The sequence below is a fragment of the Phaethon aethereus genome (assembly GCF_964289735.1).
Source record: "Phaethon aethereus genome assembly, chromosome: 2".
Lineage (NCBI taxonomy): Eukaryota > Metazoa > Chordata > Aves > Phaethontiformes > Phaethontidae > Phaethon > Phaethon aethereus.
The window spans coordinates 55,417,791-55,441,151 of NC_138582.1; the positions used below are offsets into that span (position 1 = coordinate 55,417,791).

The following is a 23,361-nucleotide window of genomic DNA, read 5'->3' on the forward strand; positions in this document are numbered from 1 at the left end:
CTACCCTCCAGCAGATCAACACTCTCACCCAACTTGGTGTTGTCTGCAAACTTACTGAGAGAGCACTCGGTCCCCTCACCCAGATCATCAATAAAGATATTAAATAAGACCGGCCCCAGAACTGAGCCCTGGGGAACACCGCTTGTGACCAGCCATCTGGATTTAACTCCGTTCACCACAACTCTTGGGGCTAGGCCATCCAGCCAGTTCTTTACCCAGTGAAGAGTAAACCTGTCTAAGCCATGAGCCACCAGTCTCTCCAGGAGAATGCTGTGGGAGACAGTGTCAAAGGCTTTACCAAAGTTGAGGCAGACAACATCCACAAGCTCTCCCTCATCCACTAGGTGGGTCACCTGGTCATAGAAGGAGATCAGGTTGGTCAAGCAGAACCCGCCTTTCATGTGCTGGCTGGGCCTGATCCCTTGGTTGTCCTGCACATGCCCTGAAAGTTCCCTCAGGATGAACCTCTCCATAATGTTCCCCAGTACCAAGGTCAGGCTGACAGGCCTGTAGTTCCCCAGGTTCTCCTTCCAGCCCTTCTTGTCACATTGGCAAGCCTGCAGTCATCTGGGACCTCCCCTGTTAACCAGGACTGATGATAAATGATGGAGAGTGGCTTGGCAAGCTCCTCCGCCAGCTCCCTCAGTACTTGTGGGTGGATCCCGTCCAGCCCCCTGTGAGTGTCCAGGTGGCATAGCAGGTCCTTAACTGCTTCCTGCTGGATTATGGGGACCTTATTCTGCTCTCCATCCCTGTCTTCCAGCTCAGGGAGCTGAACACCTACCTGACAGCAGTTGCAGAAAATATGCAATTAACTGAAGGACACACTAAGGTTTCCAAATTGCACATGCCTATAAACACAGACCCTTTAGCATTGCAACAACCTTTTAAACCTTCACCCATTCTGGATGCACTGCCCCTCACTGAGGGTACAGCAACAGAAAATATTTGGTTTACAGATGACTCCACAAAAAAGGTAAATGATAAATGGCAATATAAGGCCGTTGCATTAGATATTACCACTGGCAAACAAGTAATAGAGGAAGGTGAAAGCAGTGTATAAATATGGGAAATGAGAGCAGTTGTTTTGGCAACACAGAATGGAACAAAAATTATATATGTAGACTCTTATGCTGTGTGGGCCAGTGCCACACAGTGGCTCTGTAGCAAGCAAAGGTAGACCTTGAATCGGGAAGTAAACAGATCTCCAGCTTGCAGAAACAAAGATTTGCAGTTATTACTAGATATAGCCAGGAAAACACCTTTCTAAATAAGATGGGTAAAGGCTCATGCTAAGGATAATCAACCAGCCACAAAGTAGAATCAAAAGGTAGATAAGCTAACTAAAATTAGGAAAATCACCTTAAATCCTGAGTGGTATCAATTGGGAGAACAGTTACAGCAAAACCTAGGCCACATGAGTAAAGAAGCACTTTAGTTCACTACACAGCGTAAAGGCTGGCCTATAAACAGAAAAACTTGTGAAACTATTCTTATGTAATGTCCCCAGCATAGACTGAAATTACAAGCAGATCATCCTGCTAAAGCACCATCTCTACAGATCAATGAAGGGAAAACTTTATAGCCTACATGGCAAATTGATCACATCAGACCATTCAAATCCTCTGTGGTGGTAGTCTCTGGTTTGCTTATGGCGACTAAGTGTCGGAAAGCCGATGGATGAAATACAGCACAAGGGCTATTGTTCTGGTTCTCAAATCTACCTACTCCTGATGTTATCCAAAGTGATAATGGTTACATTTTTCATGCAAGGAAGTGTAAGATTGGGCAAAACAAGAGGGAATTAAATGGGTATTCCACATCCCATACTACCCTCAATCAAATGGGATGGTAGAAAGAGCTAATGGCCTATTGAAAAGGAGTCAAACCACATGAGGCTCAATGGGATATGAGACTTCCCAAAGTACTCCATCAATCAAGTAATCGATATGAACCTACTGAAAGCCCTGTAAGCCGAACATTCTTTGTAAAAACTGAGCTTAGCACTCCACTTACTAAGAAAAGAGAATATCTGATGACATTATAGCCAGGACAGCCTGTGATGGTCAATCTACCATCCATCGGTACTGTGCCTATGACTTTAACTAAACCTCGTGGCCCACTTGCCTGGGAAGCCACCGATAGCAGTGGTGCAAAACATAGAATTAGTGCACGATGGATTTTTCCTTCTTTTTAAGGGGGTAACTTGTTCAGACTCTCCCCACCAAAACAAGTCTCTATTTTCACTTACAGCACCCCACAGAATGACAAACGGAAATGCTGTGTTTGTGTTACTATTCCAAACCCTAACAATGTTGCTTCTCTTAACCTGTGGTCAAAGAATCCTAGGGTGGCCATGGTCTCAAGGTCATGTTAATATTGGGAGTATGGGAATACACTCTAGTAAGGGAGATTTAAAGCTTTCCGCCATGGTCATGCACTTAGAAAACATATGGATACTTAGAAAACAAATGGAGCTGGGATACAGATGAAACTAATGATCAAGTTCCCTGACTTCAAGGAACGGCAAGGAAAGAAAATAAAAAAGGGGTGCTGGATGATCAATGGGTCTACCCATAAGAAGGCATCTCAGATTTTTGTGTACAACATTACATCAAACTCAACAGCAAATGATATAAAACTTTGCACCTCTGAAAGATTGGACTGTTGGTACAATTTTACCTTAGTAGAACCTGGTTTTGTAGTCTGCCTCTGGGCTCACCATAGCATGAGGCTATCATTTAAATTTAAAACAGACATTACTGAGCTTAGTACAACAGCATCAGCCCTGACTGTAAAGGACAAGAAAACTCTATCCCCACAAATTTCTGAAATTGTACCGTATGCCATCAAAAATAAAGGCCAACAATGAGTGTTATTTAATCCATCATGGTGTCTCAAACGAGTAGAACTATTGATGCAAATTAATATCTCTACAATCAAACTGACCTGTTCACCATTCCTAGGTATGTCTTATGCAGGATGGTTAGCATGGTTACATGGGCGATACCTCACCTCTCCAAGATGAACAAGGACAGATGTGACTGGTATCATAAAGACAGGATTGGGAGTCGTAAATAGTATAGATGCCGAAGTACTCATAAATAAACTTGAGCACAACAACAAGGGATTTAAACAAATTAGAACACCCACTGCGGTCTTCCCTATTAGTACTGGGAACTAATCAATAGCTTTTATCTCATATATTTCCACATCGGGAAAGAATTAATGAAAGGGACCACCAATTGATGGTGGATGCACTTGGTGCAGCCCAAAATAATGTTCCACTAGCTCTTAGTTGTATCCAAGCTCAACTGTGGATGCAATCTGTGGTAGCAGCAATTATAAGAGAAGGCGAAGAGGGCACCTTACCCACTGAAATTTGAAAGATAATTTGGGATAATGCAACTAAATTTGAAAAATAATTCCACTCCTGGTACTATTTAGTCAATTTTTCTTATGACTCCATCAACAATAAGGCCAGTTTTTTTCTTAACCTTATACAATGCTTCAGTATATACCATATACCAAATCATTGCATTAGGATTAAATCACAATGAAGCTATGCTCTGTCCATTAGAACATAGAGTATGGGCCCAACGAAATGGAAACAAATGGCAAACTCATCAAAGCTCAAGACATTTGTCTTGACAATGAACAAAATGTTTTTCATTTTGAAATACATCCCAAAGAAACCGCCGAAATTGTACTTGTATTTATTGGAAAAGGATATGTTTGTATGAGAACCCTTTGTAATTTCATATTCGTAGATAACATTAATGTAGATACAAGGAATCACTCAAATATTTGTGTTGGCATCGTTACTAAAGTTATGGGATGCAACTTCAGTTATTCAGCTCCTGTTACATCTTATCAATTGTTATGATCTAATTATACATTGAGTCAAGAATTATTGCTTTCCCCCATTGGAATGAATCTTGCAGTGGTCAAGAAACTACTACAACATGATGACACTAGAATGTGTCTGAAACAGTGGACACAAAACTCTGATCACCATTCATCATGATACAGAAGGAATACACCATGTCTTGGAAAGAGTGAAGAAGGATGGAGAACACCATCGGTGGGAAACTCTTCTTGGATGGTCACCAACAGCAAAAGGAGTGTTTAATGGTATGCTTCACCCAGTTGTGATTTTACTAGTTCTAACCTATAGACCTCTATTGCTTATAATTATATTGTATATAAAGGTTTGATACATGATAAAACAAATAACCCAAATTCAACCACCCAAAACATACAAATTAACAAATAACAAATAGCAGTGCTTCACTATCTACTTCCTGTGGATCTGTAAGCACACAAACTATCAACATACTATTTATGGCACAGAGGCAAGAGGTGACTGTACCACCACTCTGTGAGGGTAAGATCAATTGACTATAGTCAGAGAGTAGAGTGTGGTGGTGTGCCCCCCTCCATGCTGCTCAAGCAATAACCACCAGTGGGGGTCATGATGGCTGCATCCAGCTTAAATTGGACTTTGGGGAGACGGATGGCAACACAGTAGCCGAGGGCTGTGGAGCAGTGACCCAGACATCTTGCTGGTATGCAAGTATGACTAGCAGTCAATCATCTTACTCCATAAATAGTGGACAGCCCAGAGCCCATTGAGCTCTCCTGAAATTATGGCAGGCTGCATGCCAGGATCCTTCCTTGAGTAGGGACACCTCTCGCAGTTACTCCTCGAGGTTGACAGATTCCTTGCCACAACAGATCCTTGGTAAGTGACTAATAGCATGCTAAACTTTGAAATCTTAGCTAAGTGATATAAAAGATTGATTGTGCATATGTATCATTTAGACATAAACCGTTGACCAAGTCTGGGACTAGACTGGATCCAGCAGCACCTAGACTCTTCTCTGAGAAGGAGTTTAGAAAGCAGGGAGTTCCTTTCTGAACCACAGAACTCAACAGGTGGGTGTTCCTGACAGCTTTGTCTGACCCTGTCCTCTATGCAGTAAATAATTGTCCTGGTTTCATCTGGGGTAGAGTTAATTTTCTTCCTAGTAGCTGGTATAGTAGTGTGTGTCAGGTTTAGTATGAGAACAATGCTGATAACACACTGATGTTTTAGTTGTTGCTAAGCAGTGCAGTGAATGACCTTTCAGCTTCCCATGCTCTGCCAGTGAGGAGGTGCACAAGAAGTGGGAGGGGGGACAGCCAGGACAGCTGACCCAAACTGGCCAAAGGGATATTCCATACCATATGACATCATGCTCAGTATACAAACTGGGGGGAGCTGGCCAGGGGGGCGGTGACCACAACTCAGGAACTGGCTGGGCATCAGTCAGTGTGTGGTGAGAAATTGTACTGCACATCACTTATTTTGTATATTCTTTTATCATTGTTGTTGTTATTATTATTATCTTCCCTTGTGGCCCTATTAAACTGTCTTTATCTCAACCCACAAGTTTTACCTTTTTTTCCCCCGATTCTCCTCCCCATCCCACCAGAGGGAGGGGGAGTAGTGAGCGAGCATCTGTGTGGTGCTTAGTTGCCGGCTGGGGTTAAACCATGACATAATCCAGTGTACCTTGCTATCAAATCTTGTTAAACCACTGTCACATTTTCTATTAAACTTTGTTAAATCACTGTTTTGTATCAATAAACATACTGTTGCTTCTCTCCTGCGCACAAAGTGCATCACTCTATCCACGACACCAGCAAAAAGCAACCCTTCCCACCTGATGGACTACTTGGAAGATATTCCTCAGGTGTTTTATCATGGATGCTGAGCACACAAATGCTTTATAAGCTTCTTAAATCCTAGCTGTCTTTTCTGTGTGCTACAACAAAAACACTGTGATACATGCTTACAGAATCTCTGCACAGCAGAAAATGCCCACAATGAGAAAGACAGAGCAATAGTTACTGTGTCACCATCCCAAAATCCAGAGCATGGGGCAATGCCATGCAGAGACATTTTAATGACTAAGCAGTCAACTGGTCTTGCCTGGCCAATTGGCTTGGACTCCATGGTGCCATTGCTGCTGGAGCTGGTGATGAAGGCAATCCTTGATGGTTCAGGAGAAAGCAGCCATTATTCCATGGTAAAAGGGAAGAGTGAGAAAACATTGCCAAAAGCCAAGGCGATAGGAAGAGTAAAAGGAGGAAGAAGCCTTCCAGAGAAAAAGCAAGTAGTAATGATGCTCAGCTATAAAAAAGGCTGGAAGATACTCAAATAAGACCCTGTAGCAGCAATATCAACTTGAATTGAAAAGCATAATGTCCGACACATGTAGGAGGACCTTTCCTGTGACAACATATTTATGAAGTTTTCCTATTTCTTACACATCTTACGGGAGAGAATGATGTATTTGATCCCAGCCTTTATGACTTGTAAGAGTGTGGCTGGATGGACTTCTTCAGACAGTCTTAAAAAAAAATAAATCTTTGCAAGCATAACAGCAACAGTGTTCTATTAAAATATTAATGCTTGAAGACATTAATCTTATACTCCAACAGCCTTTCCACAAACTAAAACCAGTGTTTTCTCCCAATGTGTATTTGTCAGAAACACGTTTTCGCATATTTGTCCAAGAATCATTCATGTTTCTTTGTCTCACAGATGAAGAAAGTTGTTAAGGTTTGGTCCATCCTCAATCATTTCCCATGAGAAAGGTGACTCTGGTACTCACAAGATGCAGTTGATTGCTTTCAAACTTATGTCATGACAACTGCATTTTTGGCTGCAATCATTTGTCCCTGGCAGGTGAATGGTGAGAACTTATTGTTGGTTCACTTTTCACAGAGGTTCCCTGGTATTGCCACGGTTTCCCTCAAAGAGTTCCACAACAATCCTAGGAGAGCTGCCAGGCTAAATCCTACAAGTATCCATCCAATCCAGTGTCCTTCTTCCAAACACAGCTTTGGAAAAAGGTGCAAAAAACTCCACAACAGTCAGATATGAGATCACTTGTTTTCCAGCTTAAGATCTTCCTACTCAGTAATATTTGGGTATTTTATCGTAAGGCCAAAATAAATGGTTTGTATGTCTCCCGGTAATAGTTTCATTATTTATTTGTTCTAGTTCTTTATCTTTGTTCTATTCATATAAATAAAAAATGGTTTTAAATCTCACTAAACAATGTTCTCATTATGTGAATACACAGTTCACAGTTCAACCAAATGTTTTATGAAAAGTATCTATCCTATCAGTTCTGCATGCTTTCTAATGTAACTCTATATCCCTTCTTGCTTCATAAGATATAGAAGTTACTGATATTCTTTCCTATTTTTACACTTTTAACTATAATATTTTCTTAGTTCAGAAATCCCAGTCATCTTAGGCACACTTTCCACAACCAGTTGTATCCTATCTGTAGTCATCAGAGCCATTCTTTCCAGTGGATTTTAAATGAGCATGTCACACTGTATTTTTGTTAACCAAGTACACAATGAACAGTGAGAATTTACATGAGTTTTACTCACAAAGCCCAGCTGACAGAGTTAATTTGGACCACAGGCGAGTGAACAAACGGTTCACTGTCTTTTCCCCTCCTTCACCATCTCTCCCTGTGTTGCCTTCCATTTTTAAAAATAGAATTTAATCTGTTATCACATAGGTCAGATATCTCAGAACCATGGACTGTCTTTACAGTCCTCTCAACTTGACTAACTGGATTGTGTTTCACAAATTTTGTCACTTCAGTTGCTCACTTGCTTTTTTCAAGTTACCGAGAAGTAAATGGAAAAAACCAAACCACCAAACCACACTTCAGTAACCCATCTCTCCACATCTATCTTATCTTGCATGTTATGATGACAATTCACTGTTTATTTCTACTCTTTGGTTTCTGTCTCTCAGACGGTTTTCTGAGTAATGACGCTGTCATTTTGCACCTCAGCAGTTCAAGTAATGATGCTGTTTTGTTTCACACCTCGGGGGTTCTCACTAAGGTACTTTTTGTAACAGGCCATGTCAAAGGTCTATGGAGTTCTAAATGCATGATGCCACAGACTCCTCTTCTTAGATAGAAAACCTTTGCTACCTTAAGGAAGAGCTGCACTGTTTGTTAGATAATTTGGAATTTGTAGTTTTGTACCTACAAAGCATAGTAGCATCCAGTATCACTCAATAGATTGTGCCACTGCAACAAGCCCTACTAGAGGGGCTGTGCGCTTTATGCTAGCGAAGACACAGCAATTTTCATTACATGTATACAATATATTTACTATCTAAAACTGTTCAGCGCTGGAACTTAGTTCATATTGTCCCTGAATACAAAGAAATCAGATACTTAATTTATTCCTTGAATGAAAAATTTAGATACAGGGAGAACATAATGATAAATACATTCTCACACACACATAAAAAACACATTTCTGAGCACCATCTGAAATATCAAATGGCAAGATAAACAAATAATTGGTTACTCTACTGTTACTATTAATTTTAAAAAATAACATGATATTTGACTTTAAAATCCAGTAGATAAATATAAACAATATTCCTTTTTCCAGCAAAGAAAGTTCTTTTCCTTGAGGACTGAAAATGACTACTCAGTTGTTAATAGAAGAAAATACGTAGAGAACGACTGTGTTCCTTCAGACACTTTTTTCTTAATACTGCAGAATTAAAACTTTGCAACTGCAGGCACTCTTTAAACCAGCCTGCAGATACACTGAATAATAAGGACCTTTTCATGCAAGTGAAGTGCCTGCATTTCAGGTAGAACCATCCTTCCCCCCTTGATATATTCATTTTGAAACTAGATTAAATAATTCACCAGGTGTTTTTTTTCCACCGAAGTAGTTAGCATTCTAAAATGGAAGTGCTGTCTCAAGTGTAGAAATACTTTACAAGTATGCTGAAAAACAAAATTCTGTTTAACAAACTCACAAGATAACGAGGTTTGATAGGCCCTTCCAAATCTCATCAAGTCATCATTTAGAGGGGCTCTGAGTCACAGCCTATATAAAAACTTTCAAGAGACCCTTCCTCTCTTAACTGGGTAGCACACAGGCCCTTTGTTCTCACAAAACTCCACAGCGCTGAGTTCCACTGTGCAATTGGTTTCTTTTAGTGCAGCTGCATGAACCTCAGTTCTTGCGTAATGAGGTTTGTTATTCCTTCGTCACTTCCACTGTTTTACAAACCTCCGCTATATGCCATCCCAATCCTTTCCCTTCAAAGCTAAGAGTCCTTAAAACAGGAGCAGCTGCATTCTTCTCAGCATTCCTGTCTGTACCTTTTCTAGACAGGCAGGACAGAGCACGTTGAAGGAGGACTATATTCCTTCAGACACTTTTTTCTTCTTTTTTATATTCCTATCCTAAGAAGACTACACACGCTACATATACCTTGAGCACTGCTCAATAAGAGATCAGAGAACATGCAATTTTGTACAAACAAAGCTTGAAAGTAATTACTTTACAACTGGGGGTGGGGGAGAAATAATCTTTTTAGAGTGCCTGAAGGTCAAAGTGTCCAGCCACGTATGTCTTCTAGATCTCAATCTGTATAAGCAGTTGTATGAGGCAATGAAAATGTCACCCTCGAATTAAAGAGTGATTACAAAAACGTTCCCACTTACATTTATGTATTCTTAGATCACAGACTTCTCTCAGAAATGGCAGCAAATACTGAGGAAACCTTTTTAAAGTGTTTTGTTTAATTGACAGTACTCAAAGGCTATGCATAAACCTAGAATGAAATATGCATAAACACAGCATGAAAGGCTGAACTGCAAGTACAACAACACACAAAACTCCGAACACATCCCATTTCTCTGAGCTAAGCCCATCAGAAACACAAGCTGCACCTTACAGAAACCTCAACACATAAATTGCGATTATTGAATTTCTTTCTCTAAGCTCATTTAGAAAGTGTATCCCAGCCATGTCCCTATTGTTTATGACAGGAGGAAAAGCTATTAGTTTAACCTACAATGAATGAGGAATCAACAGATGTTGACAGTTTCCTGACAAGTATGGTTCACTGGTTCCTTAAAGGCTGTCAAGACTCTACTTCTTTCTTGAATTACTTCAAGTGCAGTTTTGCAGCTACTCTAGTCCTACCATCCTTCTAAAAGGGCACAATGCAGAAGCCATTAGGGTTTTGCATATACAAACCCCCAAAATCTTTATTAGAATTTAAGTCTTAATTTTTAATTGAAATTTGATTTTTAAGACTTAATACACTAACTCTTTCCTTCAGAGGAGGAAAGCGTTTCATCCATTAAATATAAAAAAAAAGGTAAACAGCAGCTTATGGCTCTCGATCGCCCAGTGCATTGTAACGCAGAAGATCTCCGACTTGACGCCTCCAGACGGAAGCCAAACTGCCGCACCAACTCCAAGGCCAAGCCTCTCCGTTACGCCACCGCTACGCAACTGACGGGCACACAGCACCGTCGCACACGCCACCACCCGGGCTCAGCCGAGGCGCTGCCGCGCGCCGCCGCCCGGGGGCGGCCTGGGGATGGGTCCACTAGGCGACGGGAGCCCTCGTCACCCCACACAGCCACCCCCACGCGCGGAAGAGGCGGCGGGCGGCGGCCTCGGGCGCGTCAACTGCCAGGGCGGGTGCGGCGGCCAAGCGCAGCACGCGGATCCGCCGCCCAGACCGCCTGCGCGCCTCCGGCGCCGGTAGCAGCAGGGCCAACAGCGCGCAACCGCCTCCCGCTCCGGCCACGCCCCACCCGGCAGTAGCGGAAGTGGCGCAATGCGGAGGGCGTGAACTCGTTCCGAGGTCGCGGCGCTTGAGGCTCCCTTTCACTTCCCGGCCGCTCCCCGCCCGCCTGGCCCCACCCCCAGCGGCGGCACGGCTGTCGCCGCGCGCAGCGCCACCACTGCACCCCTTTCCCCTCCCCTCCCCCTCCCCTTCCGGGCCTCGGCGGCATCTCTGCTCCAGCCTCCCGCCTGGCTCCTCCTCCTTCCCGGGCTGGGGCTTCCGCGCGCCGGTCGGGCAGCGCCAGGCGGGGGAGCTCGCGGGCCAGGCAATAGATACCGCCGTTGCCGTCGCCATCGCTGTGGGACGGTTTCCGTCTCCTCGGCTTCCCAACATGGCAGCGGCGGCGGGAGGCAGCCGCGGAGCTCGCAGGCCGGTGCTGCTGACACCTCGCGGCAGCAGGGACCGCACCGTATTTCTCTTCGACCGGCGCCGGGAGCAGGCGGATCCGGACGAGAAAGTGCTCAGCTACGGCAAGGACAACTACCGCGGCTTCCGCAGCGCCGTCTGCCAGGTACTGGGGGCGGGGGGGAAGCAGGCAGGGCGGGCGGGCGCGGCGACGGGGCCGGCCGCGGCGTCAACGCCCCTCCGGCTGCGGGAGCAGGTGCGGCCGAGGGGCGCCGCGCGCCCCAACCGCTGCCAACGTTCCGCCCGCCTGCGCGCGGCGGGCCTCGCGGTGCGGGGGGTGGCCGTCACGTGCTGCAGCTCCACGTGCGAGGGGAGGCGCGAGAGGGGCCGGCCCCGGCAGCGCGCGCCCGGCCGGAGGGGAATTGGAGGGCGGGGGGGTGCTGCCTCCTCCACCTGACCCCTTCCCCCAAACTTTCTTGCCGGGGTGGACGGGCGGGCGTGAGGAGAGACCGCTCCCGCGGCCTCCCGTTCCCTGGGGCAGCGGGCCCGCCGCGGGGCAGCAGGGCGGCCGGCGGTGCGGCGCGGCGCGGCGAGAGCAGCCCCTGGCGGCGGGCGAGAAGGGCGCGGGCGGCCCGGGAGCTCCCCCGCGCGGGAAGCCGGCGGCCGCGTCCTCGTCGGGCACCGGAGAGCCGGACCGGTGGTATTTCTGCTGTCCAAGGTGTCGGCGTTTAGCGTCGGTCGTGCCCCGGCTTGAGAGCTCTAACCGTGTCTCTGAAGCCCGCAGTGGTGGCTGCCATTTAAGTACTTTACCTGGCTGGGTTTTTGCCGTCTCGTGTATCCTTCCGGTTCTCTTTCTTTTTGTTTTCTAAAATAAAAACTTTGTCTTCAGATTTCTTGGAGGTGGAGATTTCTCCCTACTTATGGGCTCTTTAGTTTGCTAGGGATACCAGTAGGCATCGCCCATTTTCTGTCATGGTTTCATTTTCTGAGGGAGTAATAAATGCCACAAAGCTGCGAGCTGCCTGTGTATGTTTTATGTTGTGAAGAGCACAGGAAAATCAGCTGTAAATTGTGCATTAATTTAGTCTGATAAAGCACTGTGTTTTAGTTTCCTTATCCAGTGTAGTTTGTTTTCTAGGATATAGACTCTGAGGAAATTGATGGGTTTGTGCTGTGTCTGGACAGTGTTTAATGTAATGGTTTCGTACTGTGATGGAAGCATTGAGTTATGAATATCAGCAGGAATAGCTGTCATACATGACTACCTCTTCCTTGCACAGTTCTACTTCAGTGTTCAAAATGACATTTTCATACTTTGAGGGGTACTGGGTCTGTGCTACTACTCATCAGTAAATTGGCTATGGAGTGTTAGCACATCCTTTGATCTGGTCAGACCCCCTAAAGTTCAGAAGACTGGAAGAAACAAGGAACTGAATGAAATAAATCGGTACACTTTATGCAGTGTAACATTCTGAGAATTTGGATGCTTTTTGGATGGACCAAACACACAGTGAGGTGGGTTCATGGCCTTCAAAGAACCAACAGCCTCCTTAATGGAGCGTCATTATAGGGTTCATATCTCTAACGAATAATTGTAAGTATTACGTGATTTTCTCCAGCAGTTGTCTTAATGGATCCCATCTCAACTGTACCTAGCAGATCAATTGCAAGGATACTTCATATTTTCAGTATTCAGGGCAAATATGTTGATGATTAACCCATCTTTTTTCTTAGCTTTTGTAATTAATTGATGGGCTGAGGTTAACACTAATTTGCAACTTGTTACAGACAAAGGAGTCTTTCTTTTCATGGCTTTTTTATATATGCTGTAAACTCTAGTGATTTCTGTTTCTGTGCATCCTCATGGTGTTCAGCAGTTCAGAGTTTTGGCATATTTGCAGTCTTTACACAGAAATAAGCCATCATCACAAGATGTGACAAATCTTGGGTACAAACAGCTTCAGGGTTTTCTTATCTCATAAATGTATTGACATTGTGGAGTCACTACTTCAGTGCCATTAGGCAGACCACTCAGATGTGCAACATAGCATTTGAAAAGTCTGGCACTACAAAGCGGAACTTAGTGTGTTTGGATTTGGTGCCTGTGAAAGTAAAATTTTCAAGTATAATTTCTTACCTTGTCAACACTGTAATCCTTATCACCAGTCCTGGTGGTTGTTTTGGGATGTTAAGGATAATAGAGTCAATGCTCTTACAAACTTGTGCAACAGCAACCTCAAATGATCATTCCCTTAGAGAAGGACCTTCTCCAGTAATGTGTTGACAGTGCAAGTTCAATCAGAGATGTCTCTGTCACAGCTCATTCCAGTGTGGTGACTCTTTGCATCTTGAGGTTTTCATTATCTAACATATGGGACATCTCATTCTGAAAGCATACTGAGACAGATGGTTTGACATTGACCAGTAAATGCTGGTACAGTGAAAACCGGACAGGCTGAGGTCCAGGAAGCTTGATGTCTGGTGTCTCTTACACCACCCGCTTGTGGGTTCTTGTTAGGCTTCTGGAAGAGCGTTCTGGTATTTCGGTGCTTCTGGGAGTTTTGCACATTGTTTGTGTTTCTCTGGGTGTTGGATTCCAAAGTGCCAAATTTCTTGCATCTTGAAAGTTGCAGCTAGCTACTCTCAGGAAAAAGGTGATGAATGGGTTCATCTGATTGAGACAGACTTTGCCCACTTCATGATGCTGAAAACATGTCGGGGAAGTGATGAAAGTTCAGGAAGAAAGATTGTTTTGATAAGCAAGTTTTGAATTGTTCAGACTAAGATGAAGTGGAATGTTGTATTTGCTTTTCTCCAACTAAAGCTATTAGAGGCAATCTGAGTGCATGATTGGGCCAATGTCACATATTTAGCAGTGTTGTTTCCACGGGTATCCTGTCCGGTGGCTCTCCCTCAGTTACAGGCTCAGCTTTAAATTGACTTTCACTGGCAGTTTGTCATGCAACAATGATTCTTACTGTAGCAGCAAAGGTGCACATACGTTTTCCAGTCTGCCAGCTGGGCTGTGGGAGTGGTAATGTCTGACAAGAGTGCCAGAAATATTAAGCTGTTGGGACTATTTCTTCTGTGAACATCTTCCTGTGGCGTAAGAGAATTCCTTTGGATATAACCGGATATGTAGGAGTCAAAGGAGAATGTAACTTTTGAAAAAATAATGAAATTAAATGTGATTGCAGTATGTGATGATTCTGAGTTGAAAACACTTGAATGCCTGAAGGTTACTTAGGCTGCTACTTCCAAGACTTAGGCTTTTTTCATAATGTAGAGAGAAGGTATTTTTCAGTTTGTGTAACAAAATAACTGATTCTTCAGCCAAGAGATTCTAAGAGGTTGATTTGGGAGCTGATTCATGTCCTCTCTGTTGTCATATAAAATATTACTCTGTTGTTATTAAAATATCCTTTATTAACTTTTGCTTCAAAAAAGATAAACAGAAGTTTCAAATATTTGGTATCACCTTACAAAATTTTTTTACTGCCCCCTAACAACAAGTTACTGCATGGCAGTGTGGTTGGATGTGGCTTTATATACTGATAAATTAGCCTTTCCTTCTGAGTGCATATATAGGAAAGATATATATAAACAAAAAAAAAATCTTAGAAAAGAAGTTGGAGTATATATAGTCATCGTTCTTCTTCCTTGCAGTGATCAATCCTAAAGTGGAAAACTTTTAATTAAAAATGATCTGTTAATTTGATTAATCAATTTGAGCATATGTGGAGCAGTTATGTAATTTCAGTCCCCAGAACCATGAAGTTTTAAGGTGATTACATGAATTAAATGTGGAGTTTCACCTCTTCTTGGGAGTACTATTGCTTGTACATCTTCCTGTTTTCTTCTGTAAAGTATATGCCCCAGTGCTTGTGCTGATGTTCGGAGTGTAATTGCAAAATATTTACCTGCAGTGAGCAGAATAGAGTCAAACTTTGTTGGCAGCTAACCCTATATCCTTTGCTCACATTGTCCAGGTACACAGTGAAGCTGGAGCATTTCAGTTTGTTGCTAAGCTGGCAGGAATCCTTCCAGGCACTTACAGAGTTCATGCTCCTTTTAAAGCAGAAAGGTATCTGTGCTGAAAACTGTTTTGCTATTTGTGAAGGGTTTTTTGAGAGACTTTGAGGTGAAGAGAGCTAATGGTACTAAAATTAGTGTTTCTACTTAAATAGGAATTGAACACATTTGTAAATGCTTTAATTCTTTTGAAACTTTTCATCATTGTTGTGACCACCTTGTTTGAAGAAATACATGGGAAGTATGGATCCGTAATCTGTATAGAAAGTAAATATCTGTAACTTATATAAACAGTCAAAATTCAGACATCACAGTAAAGCAAAATATTTTGCTTTTACTCTCTTGTCACATCTTTTTAGCTTCCCATTGTGTCCTAGCAGTACACCTACTATTTAAACAGATTATTTTGCCAGTCCACCAAAATAAATTCCAGTGAATCAATAAGCTGAGGCAAAAAAGGATGTTCATTAAGAGGGAGTATGGAGAAGCAGCATAGCTGTGGTGGAAACTCAAGAAATAAGTGTAATTTTTTTCTTTTTTTTTAAATCATAGAATCAGAATCATAGAATGGGTTGGGTTGGGGGGGACCTTAAAGATCATCTAGTTCCAACCCCCCTGCAACAATCAGGGATGTATTCAACTAGATCAGGTTGCTCAAAGCCCCATCCAGCCTGACCTTGAACACTTCCAGAGATGGGGCATCCACATCTTCTCTGGGCAACCTGTTCTAGTGCCTCACCACCCTCATAGTGAAGAATTTCTTCCTTATATCTAATCTAAATTTGCCCTCTTTCAGTTTAAAAGCATTACCCCTTGTTCTATGACTACATGCCCTTGTGAAAAGTCCCTCTCCACCTTCAGGTACTGGAAGACTGCAATAAGGTCTCCCCTGGAACTTTCTCTTCTCCAGGCTGAACCACCCCTACTCTCAGCCTGTCTTCATAGGAGAGGTGCTCCAGCCCTCTGATTATCTTTGTGGCCCTCCTCTGGACTCGCTCCAACAGGTTCATGTCCTTCTTATGTTGGGGGACCCAGAGCTGGACACAGTACTCCAGGTGGGGTCTCACCAGAGAGGGGAAGAAGGGCTGAATCACTTCCCTTGACCTGCTGGTCATGTTTTTTGTGCAGCCCAGGATACAGTTGGCTTTCTGGGCTGCAAGCACACATTGCTGGGTCATGTTGAGCTTCTCATCAACCAACACCCCCAAGTCCTTATGGGCAGGGCTGCTTTCAATCCATTCTCCGCCCAGCCTGTATTTGTGTTTGAGATTGTCCCAGTGCATGTGCGGGACCCTGCACTTTGACTTGTTGAACTTCATGAGGTTCGCACGGGCCCAATTCTTAAGCCTGTCAAGGTCCTTCTGGATGGCATCCCTTCCCTCCAGCATGTCAACTGCACCACATAGCTTGGTGGTGTTGGCAAACTTGCTGAGGGTACACTCAATCCCAGTGTACATGTCACCAACAAAGATGTTAAACAGCACAGTCCCAATGGTGACCCCTGAGGAATGCCCACTTGTCACTGGTCTCCACCTGGACGTCAAGCCATTGACCACAACTCTTTGAGCATGACTATCCAGCCAGTTCTGTATTCACCAAGTGATCCATCTATCAAATCCATGTCTCTCCAATTTAGAGGTGAGGATGTTGTGTGTGGTGGTGTCAAATGTTTTGCACAAGTCTAGGTAGATAATGTCAGTTGCTCTTTCCTTATCCACCAGTGCTGTAACCCTGTCACAGAAGGCCACCAAATTTGTCAGGCACCATCTGCACTTAGTGAAGCCACATTGGCTGTCACCAGTCACCTCCTTATTTTCCATATACCTTAGCATCATTTCCAGGAGGATCTGGTCCATGCTCTTGCCGGTCACAGAGGTGAGACTGGCTGGCCTGTAGTTCCCCAGGTCTTCTTTTCTTCCCTTTTTAAAAATGGGGGTTATGTTCCTCCTTTTCCAGTCAGTGGGAACTTTACTGAACTGCCACGACTTCTCAAATATGATGGGTAGTGGCTTAGCAGCTTCATCCTCCAGTTTCCTCAGGACACACAGATGCATCTCATCAGGCCCCATGGAGTTGTGCACCTTCAGGTTTCTTAGATGGTCTTGAACTGGATCTTCTCCTACAGTGAGCGGTTCTTCATTCTCCCAGTCCCTGCCTTTGCCTTCTGCAACTTGGGTGGTGTGCCTTGAGCACTTGCCAGTGAAGACTGAGGCAAAAAAGTTGTTGAATGCCTCAGCTTTCTCCGTATCCTGGATAACCAGATCTCCCATTTCCTTCTGGAGATGGCCCACATTTTCCCTAGTCTTCCTTTTATTACTGACGTACCTATAGAAGCTTTTCTTGTTGCCCTTGATGTCCCTGGCCAGATTTAATTCTGTCAGGGCTTTAGCTTTCCTAACCTCATCCCTGTTTGCTCGGACAATTTCTCTGTGTTCCTCCTAGGCTACCAGTCCTTGCTTCCACCCTCTGTAGGCTTCCTTTCTGTGGTTGAGTTTGTCTCAGAGCTCCTTGTTCATCCATGCAGGTCTCCTAGCATTTTTATCTGACTGCCTGTTTGTTGGGATGCATCGCTTCTGAGCTCAGAGGAGGTGATCCTTGAATATTAACCAGCTTTCTTGGGCCCCTCTCCCCTCAAGGGCTTTATCTCATGGTATTCTATGAAGCAGATCCCTGAAGAGGCCGAAGTCTGCTCTCCAGAAGTCCAGGGTAGTGAGCTTGCTGCACGCCCTAAAGTGCCCTAAAGATCTTGAACTCCTCCACCATTTCACAGTTACTGCAGCCAAGGATGCCCTTGAGGTTCGCATACCCCACCAGCCACTCCTTGTGGTGTGAATATTTACTTTTGTGAATATTTACTTGCCAATGCCTAATAAATAATGTATAATGAAATTATTTGTAATTAACAAAAAAATACTACCAACTTCTGCTGTTTGTATCAACAGAGGGTAACTCTTAAATGTATTTAAGAGGTATTTGGATTACTTACTAAGATACTGTTCTAATAAATTTGTTCAATAAAAGTACTTCCATTCTTAATGATTAAATCAATCCATCTTGCAATAATTATCTTTTTGTATTATAAAACCTATGTTAATTTACTCACTTTTCAAGATTCTGTATAATCAGAAACTAAGAATAGATGTATTTTAAACATGCCGTGCATAGACAAAACAAGTTTTTCCTTGATTTTTGAATTGTTGGAGGTACCGTAAGGTATGTATAAGGTACAATAATATTGTGATTTTTTTTTTTTTTCCAAAACTGTCATGTTGTATTTCAAGCTTCACAGAAATGCTGATGTATACCATCTTTGCTACTGACACTTCAGTGGGAAGAAGGATGCAGTTTGCATAAGCTTGTGCACTTAGGTACTACCTTACTGTGTGTTGACTGATTTGGAAAGCTGTGTGGTTTTTAAGTTCCTGCTCAAATTTGAATGCTGGCGATAGGGTCAGATGCAGAGCATCTGCATTCCTTTAGCACTAATTATCTAGGTGCAGCTTCTTAGATGTGACCAAGTATTTTTTCCTTTTGAAGAGTGGCTTCTGAATTCTTGTTACTTTAACAAGCGATGCCATACAAAGTATTTTCATGGTGGAAGCTGTATAGAGTTGACATCAAAATTTTGGCTAGTAGCTGCGCTTATTAATATTTGTGATTGCGCTTTTAAACATAGTGGCTTGTGAAGGTCTGGTGAAAGTTACTATATTTTCCTAGACTCTGAATAGGTCTAGTAATGACAGCATGCTCTTTGCATAAATTTTGGGGTACTCAACTTCTTTCTGCTTGTTAAATTTTGCAAATTTTGAAAAGATGCCTATGTTAACTCATTGTGCTGGACAAGATTTCGTAGACTTATGCAGGTGGCTTCTGTAGAAAGCTTCTGTCATGCCATTTCCCTCTCTTCTCTGGTTTTTTTTTTCCACCAAAATTATGATAAAACTTTACTTTAAGATACTACATACTACTTCTGTTACTGGATCAGGTGACAGGTAGCAAAGTTCTTATTGTTGAACCATCTGTTCACCTCTTAAACACCTTTCATTGATATCTTTTTGTAAATATTTAGAAGTGTATCAATTGAACTTCTGAAAGCAGTTAAACTTTTAGGTAGGACAGAGGACAAGGCACTTCAAGTTCTGCAAGTGTCTTCTGTAATTAATTTTTTAGATGGAGGTGACTATCAATAAAGGATGGTTGGAAAATGTTTCAGAACACTAGTGTTTGCTGCTGGTTTTTGTCTGTAGGTTGTCCCTAGTGACCATCTGCGCTGAAGATACGATCTGCTGGGTGTTCCTATATTTCTGTGATATGCGAGTCTTTGCTTTGAGTCCCAGAAAATGCGTAGAAATAATTTCTATCTTTTTTGAATGCAACTGCTTTCATAGAGACTTTTGGATCCCCTTTCTGTTGGTGTTCAAAGATGATATATGTTTGTATTGTGACATTAGGCAAGCTCATTCAGATTATGATTAAAAATGATGGTTATCATACTTGCTTTGCTACCATAAGTGCTCAGTACCAGATCCTCAGCAGGTTGTCATCATGTGGAGACTAGCTGACCCAACAGTGGACTGGAAACGTTTATCTGATTAGCACTTTTATGAGTTACATACAGTTGTTCTCAATTACTTCCATCCTTTGTCTCCACTTAATCTGTTTTATATTTGCTAATTTGTATAAATGACATTAATATTATCTAGTTTTATGAATAATTGAGAGAGATGATACAGATATCTTGGTATCCATGAGCACTACTGAAAGACAGTTCTTGGTTTGAAAATCTGTGATTTGAGAACAAAATGCTTTTCCTTAAACATGTTTATCCATTTGTTGATCTAAGAGATGTTTCTCAATTTGGACTGATAATGGTTTTTAATGTGGTATAAAGTGAGATAGCTAACTGATAAATATCTACCTTTCAGGTCATAAATTGGTAAATAGCATGGGACATTCAATTAATCACATGGAAAGTTACAGAAGGCTACAGGCCTCTTGGAGTTTGGATGTGGCATTTAGGTTCCTTTTTTAGATTCCTGAACAAGTTTCTGCAAAGGAACTGCTGGATCAATGTGAAATACTCAAAGTAAAGCTGTATTGCTTTTTATCGCATTAGGTAGCTGAGGTATGTAGATATGTTTTGTGAAAATGAATAGCTATAGAGGACAGCATTGAAAATGCCATTACTAGATTCCTTTATATTTAACTGATACAGTTCAGGTCCCCTTTAAGAGGTTTGTATTCGCAACACAATTCTGTTAGCCAGAAAATTATTTCTGGGCTAGGTGCCACTTTGTGGAAGGTGGCTGTGTGGCAGTTATGACTGTCTTATCCCTTGGCTACATCGCCAAGCTCTGAGGCCAGTTCTTCATATCATTCTCATGCATCTGCCTGCTGGGAACGGTTACCGTAGTAGGAGATAGAGCATTTTAAAGGTGTGGAAGTTGCTTATTGTAGGAAACTGTTTCTGTTGGGAAAAATTTGCATTGCAAGGGGTTAAATGTCTTCTCTAAAGACATTGTAGTTTCAGTTTCACTGTGAGACTGTTCCATTCCATTAGTTTGAAAAGTCAGCACCAGAAATAATTATTTTATGGTAATAGACTGGAGGACCACTGGAAGCAGACCAGTGATTCTGTGCTTACAGTGTGTTATTTCTCCTTCCCTTACTACTTCAAACCTATCCAGGTTATTGCAAGCTGTGGTGGTATACACACAAAGTTGAACATTTGGTTGTTGAACACCTTTTCCAAGGCAGACAGTAAATTTAGAGGTGAAATCTATGTTGACTTTATGTTAATTGTTCTAGTTGGTTTAGTAGCCAGGTAAGCCTCACAGTGTGTGTTCACATCAAAAAGCAAAATTTGCTTTGGTGTTTATGTGCTAATATATGTGAAGGAGAAACTGAGGCTTATCTGAAGGATAGCTGCTGAGGAATTGTCTGTGATTTGTGGGCTTGTGTTTTGTTTTGAGGTTGTTTGGTGTGTTTAAGTTTATAAAGAAAACCTGTAACTGAAGCAAGTATATAAATTGAACTTTGCTTCTTGATTAAGATTTAAGGGTTAGAGACACCACAGTTCATTCACACTTTCATATATTATACCTGTAAATTGGTCTGCTGAAAGCTGCTTGGGCATCTGGCATTCGTTTGGCTATTTCAAAACTCTTACCTTTTAGCATTATATTTATCTCATGTCATAAACATCCACCAGCAAATTGAGAGCTATTAGCTTTATTTATCATGAAGCATAAGCAGTGCTCCATACTGAGCCTCCAGTTTGTAAAGAATGTGTTTCTTTTGTTTGAACAAAGGCATCTTTTTGGTTTATGCATCATTTCATAGGTATAATGACTGACATCCTGCTGCAGGCAAAACAGGCTTGACTCAGGGAATTTTTCTCGGTTTAACTTATTGCCAATAAACACAAACTTTCAATTATTGGGGGGGGCACGCAATTAAACAAACACTTAGGGAAATGCCTTTCCTTCCCCTTCTCCAAGCTCATCTTCTGTCACACACCTTTCTTCCTCCATTCCTAGTCTAAGCTTCCCTTGTTCTCCTCATGCACAATGCTCAGTCACTCCCAATTCCTTTGGTGACACAACAGGCAGTGCAAGAGGCCATGTGCAGGGTTTCCCTCGGCTGCTGTTCCTTCTCCATGGTCTTTACTTTCTTCTGCTCTGGTGTCTTGCCTGCAGGTCACAGCCACATGGGAGTAGCAGGACAGAGAGGCGAAATTCCCTGACCTGACATGATATGGATCTGCCATGAGCCCCAGACCTTTGGGGCCATCTGTGCTCTGGCAATGGAGTACCTCCTTTCAATGTGTCTCCAGTGCTGTCCATAGCAATGTCTCCTCTGATGCATCTCCTTTGTTGCTTCTCGCTTGTCTCTCTTTCTTCCCCAGTATGTTTGAGCAGAAGCACCATCTGCCCTTCTGGTTGAAATTTTGTCACGTGGGTTGTTTCCATCAGTTTGAGAGCACATTTGGTCACCCCTGCAACCCTCTGGCACTGAAACCCTGCAGTGTACACTTGATGCACCCTCCCAGTGTGGCTTAGCAAACAATTTAAATGGCTCTTAGTAAACAGCTATGGTTGTTTTCCCAGAGTATTCAAAATTTGGTTCATTGATATAATCTATACTTTTTAGGTTTTAGGTGGCTTTTTTCTATTTTGTATGCATATGACTGTTCATCTTTGTAATATTTTGACTTTTGTGTTTGCATGTAGTAATCATACGTAATAAATAGTTTAGGAATCCTTGTCTTTTCACATATCTACCTCTCCTTTTATAGAGCATATGATTCTTACTATTTTTTTTTCTCCTAGATTGTGGATTAATTTGGAACTTGTCTCTCTTTTTTCCCCCAGAAGTCTTTTCTTTTGTATCCAAAAAAATAAAAGCTTTCTGCTTAGCTGTTTTAACACAATAACCTGCAAACACTCTTTGATTGTGAATATGCAGAGGCAATTCTGAGTATAGCGATTCTGTTGTAGTCTTCAAGATTTTGATGACATCAAAAGCTAGGTCATGATTGTGCATCTGGACAATATGCAAAAGAATAACTGACAGATTTATAATCTGAACATGCTGTGAGGTTGTCACATGAATCTTCTGAGGTCAAGAACTGGGTGCATCTTCAGTGCGTATTTGAAGAAGAGCACAATGCTAGGCTTAAAGCAGCTCAGCAGTGAAACCTGAACTTTGTATCAAGTCAATGAAAGATACTGTGTTGTCTCTCACCTGAGAGATAGGAATCAAATGAAACTTCATCAACTGTTCAACTAAATTACCCAGTAGGTTCACTTTCATTCAGGGATGACCAACTCATCTTCCTGCAGACCACATCCACATAATGGTACAACTGTGCAGCCACCTCACCGCTACTTGGCGTAGCGGGAAGAGACAGGGGCTGGGATAACTAAGAATATAGGACAGAGAGAAGGAGGAAGTAGAACAAGTAGGTCTTGTATACAAGTCAAGCTTTGAAACGAGACATTTTCTAAGCTGGCCAAAGTTTACAAAGGATGCGGTCTCTTAAATTCCAGCATGGACAAAAAAAACAGGTTATCTGCAGTTAGAACTGCCAAACGTGGTCCATGAACCTGCCTAGTAGCTTATCTCAAAATGCTAGCTGTTTGGAGCAAAGTGGCAAGGACCTGCTGCCAGTAGATACAGTAGTGCTGGGCTCACCCAGGAAACACAGGTGTAGCTCTGCCTGTGAGGCTGTTGTGGTTGGTGAGCCTTAGTTGAGGCTCACCCATGGAATGGGGGAGAGGACC

The 23,361-nt window shown here is 42.7% G+C and overlaps 1 protein-coding gene across 1 annotated transcript in view; it reads left to right on the top strand.

Annotated features, from left to right (window-relative positions):
* Positions 1-11,030: 11,030 nt before the first annotated feature.
* Positions 11,031-23,361, top strand: part of SMCHD1 (structural maintenance of chromosomes flexible hinge domain containing 1) — a gene marked incomplete at both ends in the record, with an annotated part of 93,715 nt that continues 81,384 nt past the window's right edge. The window contains one exon of the mRNA XM_082015372.1: positions 11,031-11,210. Coding sequence (XP_081871498.1) covers positions 11,031-11,210 — 180 coding nt within the window. The remainder of the gene's footprint in view (positions 11,211-23,361) is intronic.